Below are 9,006 nucleotides of genomic sequence, written 5' to 3'. Positions count from 1 at the left end.
AACTCCAGCTTGCCCTCACATCGCCCGTTTCCATGGTGATCTGCCTGGTGACGAGTGCTCTCGTGGGACTGTGCCCTGAAAACAGATAGAGAAAGTAAGGAAGATAAGAGAAAGAGAGAGACAGAGAGAGAGAGAGAGAGAGAGAGAGAGAGAGAGAGAGAGAGAGAGAGAGACAGAGAGAGAGAGAGAGAGAGAGAGAGAGAGAGGTGAAATATAATACCCCTGCGCTTCACAAGGACAAGATAGAAGTCTTGTCGATGGTATATTCTTTTATAAATATATTGAGGTTTAAAACAGACACGCTTTAAAACCCCTGCTAATGCATTGTTGATTAGCAAGGGTTGAAAAAAACAAAGATTGTTGCTCTGTCTCCTTGTAGACCATTAATTTTCATACGTTATACCTGCTAGAAGTACCCATTTTTGTGTTAGACTGTATTATTCTGTTTAATTCATGTTGCTGCTTGAGGTGGGATCATTATAATTACTAAGAACTATAAAGAGAATAGGTTATCAATGTTTGGATTTCCGAGTTAACAGGAACAAATGAATCCACAATTATTAAGTACTCATAGTGGAGAGAATTAGAGTGAAGTATTCTAATTAACATAATGAAGGCCTAATGAAAAGTAGGTCTTCAATCATACTGATACCATATGAATATGAATGTGTTGAATATTATAAGATTCGGAATTCCATCATAAATGTTCTCTCTTTCTCTTCCCTGCAGCTGTTTCATTCATGAGACACAGCGCGTCAGCCTTTGGATTTGCCGTGAGTCCCTCTCCCATTTACATGTATTAATTAGTCACAAGTCACACTGCTTGTCTATTAAGGCTCACCAACAGCCCACTGCTGCCATTGTTTCCTAGGTAACTGAGTTTCATGAGAGGGCACCAAGGACACACACACACATTATTACCATAATGCAATTAAAAAGACTATCACATCGACCATATATCTAACCTGACCCACTCTCTCAGTTTAAGTATTAAATAATGTCTTCAATAAAGAATCCAAGAGAAGCTGTAATGCTGGCTATAAACTGGATTTCAAACGTTTTTTTCTCACAATCTCATTATGTTGTGTAATCACTATCTGGTTACTGGGTACCATTGCTCATTGGAAGTGCAGTTAGAGCACACAATTGTTTTTTTTAAGTTGCCTTCAGGCAGGAGAGTTTGCCTTGACTGTTAACTTTAATTAACAGTTCCAAAGAGTATGTAATGGTGTAATGTTGGTCTCTCTGGTTTGGACATGCAGGTTATGTGGCATATGCATTGTATGTGACAGGGTATGTTTCACACATCTAATGGCAGATTATCTTCTAGTTTGACGCCTCACTGGACGTGCTCTCATCTATAATCGTGCTGTGGCGCTATAGCAATGCAGCTGCTGTGCATTCCGCCCATAGAGAATACATGTGAGTAACATGCTTTTTGACACGTTTGAGCTGTTTGTAACTTGAACTGTGAAAGTGGCGTACACCCGCATTGGAGAAAAGACTTCAAATGGCCTTGCTTTGAATCTACCTGTTTACAGCAACAGCATCCTGTATCGGGCCATATGGGAGGTTATTTTGCTGATGCTGATTGTGGAGTTCTGGCCTTCTGTCTGTACATCTTCATCCAAGTTAACACATTGCTTGTGTCCTGACAGCCTTGTTCCTGGTACACTCAATGCACTTCCTCCACTCTATCTCTGCCGTAATGATAAAAGACCCGAGTATGCCATCCATCACATAGAATTTTCGCTAACGGCTCCCTGTCCAGGGCTAGCACCAGCCCTGGGAGGAGGAGGAGGGTGGAGGGAGAAGGGGAGGGACTGTTGGATGTTGATGTGGGGACTAAGGATAGATGGATGGGTGAGTGGATGACATGAATGAATGAGATGGGTGAGTGGATGACATGAATGAATGAGATGGGTGAGTGGATGACATGAATGAATGAGATGGGTGAGTGGATGAGGGTGGGGTGTTGTGGGGTCAGGGATTATGTAAATATTGTCCTCCCTAACAGCAGGTGTGTCAGAGGGTAGATAGATGGCCATGGAGAAAGCAGACTTCAGGATCCCCAGCAGCCCAAGCTCTACCCTGTAAACCTGCTGCTCTTATCTAAGGAGAAGCTCTGCTGTTTAATGGGAACAAATCACCCCAGCCTGGATAAATGAGTCCCCACCTTCAGCACAGACACACAGACACAGCAGCTGCTGGCTTGCTGCATGGGGATGTCATGAAACTCCATTGTTGTGAACTTGGCTGATTCTATTTTAATGAAAGGTTTTCTTCATACCACTGGTTACAGTGCTCGCCGGAATTCTCACCCGGCCTCAGGTCTCAATTCCTCATTACTCATGCCACTTGTTGCTGTCATGCACCCAATGTCAGGGCTTTGGAAAAAGAACTCCACATACTGCACTGTACCGAATTCCCGAAACATATCAATGCTGTTATTTTAGTACATAACTATATTGGGACAGATACTGTGGGAATAGATTCATGAAAAAAATATTTGTGTCGACAGAGCATGTGTGATTCTTGGCGTGGTGTTCATCCTCTCTTCCTTCTGCATTCTGGGGAAGGCCATTCATGACCTGGCCACCAAACTACTTCCTGAAGTGGTAAGAAACTACATAGACAAACACATATGTGAAAACTGTCCTTCTCAGCAACCTTCAGTCTCACCGGTACTGTACACTTACCTCTACAAGGAGACAGAGCAACAATCTTTTTTTTTTCAACCCTTGCTAATCAACAATGCATTAGCAGGGGTTTTACAGCGTGTCTGTTTCAAACCTCAATATATTTCTAAAAGAATATACCATCGACAAGACTTCTATCTTGTCCTTGTGAAGCTCAGGGGGTATTAGGTTTCACCTCCCTCTCTCTCTCTCTCTCTCTCTCTCTCTCTCTCTCTCTCTCTCTCTCTCTCTCTCTCTCTCTCTCTCTCTCCTCTCTCTCTCTCTCTCTCTCTCTCTCTCTCTCTCTCTCTCTCTCTCTCTCTCTCTCTCTCTCTCTCTCTCTCTCTCTCTCGCTCTCGCTCACTCTCTCGCTCTCTCTCTCTATCTCTCTCTCACCTGCCTGTATGATATAGTACGACTGTACGCCTGCCTAAGCTACGGTAGGGAAGCAAAGCACACGAAGCGGCCGCCTTCATGACGCTCATGCATCCCAGAATAGTTTTGTCTCTCTGTTGCCAGGCACACACCCCTTTCACAGCCTCTTCATGTCAGCACGTCTAACATCAGAGATCTGAGAGAGGTGTCACATCAGCCTGGTGTTCACGGCCTCTGTGTGAACAAAGAACTGTCACACGTGATGCTTCCCAACACTGTTTTTGGCACTATGCTCCTCACAAAACCTGTGAAGTTTTCTCAGTCCACGGGGAATATTGGCAAACATGAAAACTCTTTGAGCAATGGTATACATAACCAACCTGTGTAGATCTAACAGTGCAGGTTAGCTTTGGCTCTCTCTGTCGGTCACCAAAGACCAGTATTTAGATGCTAATGCGGGGGGCCATGGGACAGTCAACATAACAGAAGCTAATCCCAATGGAAGCAAATCATTCCTCTCCTAGCAACCAGAGGCTCTTTCACAGCTGTTGTGTGATGTAGGCACCGGTCTGCAAATGGACAATTAGACACATATTAGCGCCACGGGCACAGGTCCCGGATCTCCGTCCAGCCCACAGCTCTGGAGGAAGAGAGTGAGGAGAAAGACACACAGAGAGGAAGAAAGTGAGGAGAAGAGAAAGACACACAGAGAGGAAGAGAGTGAGGAGAAGAGAAAGACACACAGAGAGGAAGAAACGCTGAGGGGGGAATAGAGGGGGAGAGGAAACGACAGCAAGGAGAGGAGTGAGGTGAAATATAGAAAATGAATGAGAACAGCGGGAAGGCGAGATGTTTCAGTTTGAACTGCCAGCCCCATTATGTTAATCAGTGCTGCAGGTCTTTGGCTCAGGAGGACACTCCGTCCAGAAAGGGCCCATTAGCGCTTCTTTTTGGTGCTCGCAAGCGAGTTCTAAAAATATCAGTCATTTTTCTGTTCACTCTCTCTTTCTCTCTCTCTTTCTGTCTCACTCACGGCTGATATATAAACTCTGTTCCTGCATCTGTTCCTCTTCTTAAATGTGAACGAGGCACCCAAATCCTCTTTGCTCCATTTCTGGTCGTGGAGTCAGAGTTTGGCCAATGCTTTAACTTTGAAGCAGATGTGGGGTTAGGCTGACAGTGTTTTATATCTGTCAGGAATCAGTCAAGAATCTACTGTGCGTTCATTGGAGTTGATCTGGCCTGACTGTCATGTCTGAAATACACACACATCTGCAAATCTTATCGTTTTTTTGATTTGGTAGATTTGGGGGGAACTATCAAGTTAAACTACCATTGGCAGGCTCTGTGAATATCTTTGATTTTTCCATCTCTGCCTGTCTGTTTCTTCTATTTCTCTGTGTTCTCTGTGTCTCTCTTCCCTCTCTCTCTTTTTTGCCAAAACATTGCCAAAGCAAACTTACAAAAAAGACATACAACACACATACAAACATACTATTCATGCATATCTTCATAAACTGTATACTGTATGTGTATATTTGTACATGTGTGTATATACATACACAGTCCATATCTCTCTCTCTCTCTCTCTCTCTCTCTCTCTCTCTCTCTCCCTCTCTCTCTCTCTGTCTCTCTCTCTCTCTCTCTCTCTCACTCACTCTCTCTCTCTCTCTCTCTCTCTCTCTCTCTCTCTCTCTCTCTCTCTCTCTCTCTAAGCAGTCTCTATTGGCTCCCGGCCAAATCAGCCCTGGCCCCTGAGGTCTGCATGGAGTTCCTACCATAGGCCATCCATCACGCTGACAGGATTAGCTGGTTAGGCAGGGGTTTGGAAGAGAGCTCCCGGGGATAGGGGTCAAGGGTCATAGGTCACCCCGCTGTAGGTCAGACTGTACCATAGACCAAGGTCAACGAAGAATGGAGAAATTAGATTGAGCAGAGAGCCCTGTGTAGGGTCACAGGGTTCTTAGCGCAGTCACTCAAATGTGGAGCATTGTCCTGTTTTTAGGGATGTCCAAATGTGTGCCTGATTAGAAAAGTAGAATGAGGTTTGTAGACTGTATACCAGCTACTATTTTTCATGGACAAGATCGGAAGTCCCCCAAAACACAAAATGTTTCTCCCCAGTTAGGGACGTTGCCTTCTTGCTGACCTTGTGGAGCTCCTGAAAGTGTGTTCTTTCTGCCAGCCCAGCTGTAGTCCAGTATACAATATTGATGACTAAGCTGAGTACTGCATGTGTGCACTGTGGAACACTCATTCGAAATAGATGTTTGTGCCACATTAACACTCACCCTGTCTCTCTCTCTCTCTTTCTCTCTCCTTCTCTTTTCCCTTGTCTGTCTCCCTCTGTCCTCAGGACGACTTCCTCTTCAGTGTGTCTATCGTCAGTGGAATTGTATGTATTATCCTCGCAGGGCTCAAGTTCATGCTGGGAAGAGTGCTGACCAGTAGAGCACTTATTACTGATGGTAGGTTCGGTGCACTCACACAAACACCCCCCCCCCCACCCCCACCCTCCCGCACACAGACACACACAATAGTACAAGACTGTAAGAGCAAAATCACTTTTCAAGATTCTTTCAAGTTCCCAGCCTAGTCCTCGTTTTACATCAAGCAACCAACATGTTATTGTGTTTCGGACATCCAGCTGCCCCTGACTCTGGCTCTTTGTCTCTGCGGCAGGTTTTAACTCCATGGTGGGAGGCACCATGGGCTTCTCCATCCTGGTGAGCGCTGAGGTCTTCCGACACCACCCCAACATCTGGTACCTAGATGGCACCTTTGGAGTCCTCATAGGACTGATCATCCTGGCCTACGGAGTCAAGTGAGAATCTCTCTCTCTCACACACACACACACAGACAGGCACAGACAAATGCACATGCACACTAGCATACAAACAAGTATACACAGTCACAGGTCACAGCTATGAAACCAGGCACCATCCATTGACGAACACATCACATTAGGATTTTACACATGCGGACTTAAATGATCTAACATCAAGCTGCACTGTTCTGTGTTTGTCTTCTCCTCTCAGATTGCTGGTGGACATGGTTCCACGTTTCAGACAGACCAGGAACTACGAACGCTTCGAGTGATTCACACGACAGATGGGGAAGATTGTCACCTGCACTCCTCACGTCACACTGTCCTCCTGTCTTGCACACACACACACAGACACACAGTACAGGAAACACACACTCAGATACACAGAGTACAGTTACACACTTGAACACATATGCAACACACACACACAAACACACACATACAGTACACACTCAAACACACAGACAAACCACAAGCACAGTCATGCCTGGAGAGACTTGGAGGGCAAATGTAATGAACTACGTTTTTCTTGGTCCATCTACTGTAAAAGCCAGCAAGTGAAATCTAGCTTCCTCACCGCCCTCATCTGCTACTCTTTCTCCCCTCTCAACATCTTCTGTCCTTCACAGCCACTGGAGAGATCTCTGGAAGAGAGGGTTGAAGTGGATGTAGAGAAAGATGAGGTTGGATGATGAGTGAGTCAGTGTTGGGGATTGTTCCACACCCCTGCTGTTTATAACAAGCCTTTGATATGATGCTCATTTGGTTCCCTCCAAATTACAGAGAAATTTGTGATTTTTCTTCTTTGTGTCATGATTGAGAATCCTTTGATGAGATTGTGACAACCCCAGCCTTGCTGGGTCATTCAGTAAGGAGCCTTTCCAAAGAGTTAGTACTCCTGGGACTGTGCTGGACTCAGCCCCTCTCAGAGACTACAGGCCAAAGCTTCCAGTGCCAGACATGTGGAATATCAGTTATTTATCAATATGTTTTGTTTATTTGTTTACAAAGATTTATTTACATCTTGTTTGATATGTTTACAGGACAGGGATGAGGTAAATGAATATTGTTATCCTGCGATTTTTTCAACTATATTAACAAATACAGTTTTTGGTTAGGCTTATCTGTCTAGTGTACACTAAGAAATGTCAGTACAACAATGACCTGACATGCTTTGTTGATTGATTGAGTCATGACAGATATTCACCTGAAAATCTGTTTTATAAATATTTACCTTGGTAGTGTCTGGCTGCTACGCACAAACAGTCTTTAGCAAGTCTTCGGCAAGCACAACCACCCTGCCGTACTGTGCAGCACATACCTCTGACTGCCCTGGTAACTGGAAGCTGAATCAGCCCTCATGTCAGACCACTGAGATCTCTCCCTCCAGCACTGTTTGCCTGCATTTACTTAGATGAATATGAAGCATAATCAGACAATTTAATTGTTTCCAAATGTTGGTGTAAATATAGGACATATACATGTTTGATAGACAGTTAACAGTAGGTACAGTAGAGGCAGTCATACAGTAGGTAGTGTGTACAGTACTGTGTAAATGTGACTGGTTAAAAGCTTGTCAATGTAGAATTAGTTGAGAACTGGTAGCAATGGTCAAAGTTACAGATTCAATATTTCTAGTGTTGTTTGCTCTAAACATAGATTATTAGATTATATTGTAATTTGTATCCTTAAATCTTTACATTCTAAGTAAATCTCTTTTTTGAGTTGATGCACTGTAAAATGAGTAACTTTTGAGAGTTTGTTTATCTTAGAGAAGCAGGAGTGTGATTTGATCACACTTTACTTTTCTCAACTCACCAACAGCACACAAATTTGTACTGGTCACAGCCCAAACAAGACAATCATACAAGTGTAAGCAGACACCGAATGATAAGCACATCTTTGACATGCAAACTGTCAATCCAGGCAGGGGGTCAGTTGCTAGGTAGGGATATTTATAACTATAGAAAGATTAGCATGCTTTCTATAATATTCCCAAATGTTATTGAACTAATGTGTTTAATCAATTCAAATTGAACAGTTTGAAAATGAAATATCAAATGTTGTCACTATCATTTTATTGAGATTGGCACATTTCATTGCAGAGTGCTGTTGGCATGAAACAGGGGTCAGTGTGTGTGAAGACCCTCTCTATGGAATCAAATCTGTATATTGTCAGCTGAACATAATGTAGCTGTGAAATTCACTGGTGTTAGAAGCAATATGTATATGGTGGATATCTCATTTTTAATTACGTCACTGAATGACTGTGTTTCTCTGGAATGTCACTAGATGGCAGTGTTCCCAAACGTAACTCTTCTTGTTCAGCGTACTTGTAAAACCACATTTCAAAAATTGTTAAGGTATTCATAACTCGATGAATACACTGGCCTATGTATTATACCTCACAAAGGCTTTGTATTGAAGACAGACAGGGACATATACAAACATATGCGCTGTAAAGTAGGTGGGCATAGACAGACACCTAATGACCTCACAAAGTGCAGTGTCTTTGTGAGTAAACATAGTACAAACTTTTTACTAGTCATTACATGAAGTTCTATGATAGCAATATTAACCTTTTTCAATGCTTAGCTTTGCATGGGCTGGCACACCCAGACCTAATACAAACTTTACAACTTCCCAGAGCTTCTCCAAGATGCATTCACACATATTATACTTTCAAACTATCTCTCTCTTCACACACATACACACACATATTGACACTTACAGTAAGATATACAATAAGTCTCTGAACAACTTGAAAGTAGAAGCATTTGTGTGATTGTAAATAATAATAAATATTACAAATGAGGTCAAACTAGGTTAATTTATGTATGACTGTGTGGAAGCTTCTTGTCATTAAAGCAACGTTTATTGAGTAATAAAGATTTATCCTGCTTAACTTAATGTTGACTAATTCTCATATTTTTACTGTAAATAAAATGCTCAGTTTGCACTAGGGCTCACTAAAGGAACAGTTCTCTTTATTCATGTGTATGTCTGTTTCCACTACGCTGTCTCTCTGTACCAGAACTCCTTCCAGTATACCGTGGCTACTGGTTGCTCTCAAAATTGTCCTCGATATACAAGATATACAAACAAGGGTAATTCCAGCCAATTGTA

The 9,006-nt window shown here is 42.9% G+C and overlaps 1 protein-coding gene across 1 annotated transcript in view; it reads left to right on the top strand.

Moving 5' to 3' along the window:
• tmem163a (transmembrane protein 163a) overlaps positions 1-6,272 on the top strand; it is a 27,704-nt gene extending 21,432 nt beyond the window's left edge. Inside the window, exons 3-8 of the mRNA XM_047047141.1 lie at positions 730-773; positions 1,331-1,422; positions 2,522-2,618; positions 5,410-5,521; positions 5,736-5,877; positions 6,092-6,272. Coding sequence (XP_046903097.1) covers positions 730-773; positions 1,331-1,422; positions 2,522-2,618; positions 5,410-5,521; positions 5,736-5,877; positions 6,092-6,152 — 548 coding nt within the window. The 3' untranslated portion in view covers positions 6,153-6,272. The remainder of the gene's footprint in view (positions 1-729; positions 774-1,330; positions 1,423-2,521; positions 2,619-5,409; positions 5,522-5,735; positions 5,878-6,091) is intronic.
• The last annotated feature ends 2,734 nt before the right edge of the window (positions 6,273-9,006 follow it).

This window comes from Hypomesus transpacificus, chromosome 23 (assembly GCF_021917145.1).
Source record: "Hypomesus transpacificus isolate Combined female chromosome 23, fHypTra1, whole genome shotgun sequence".
Taxonomy (NCBI): Eukaryota; Metazoa; Chordata; class Actinopteri; order Osmeriformes; family Osmeridae; genus Hypomesus; species Hypomesus transpacificus.
Note: the sequence above shows the minus strand (reverse complement) of the source record. Positions and strands in the feature narration are given on the sequence as shown.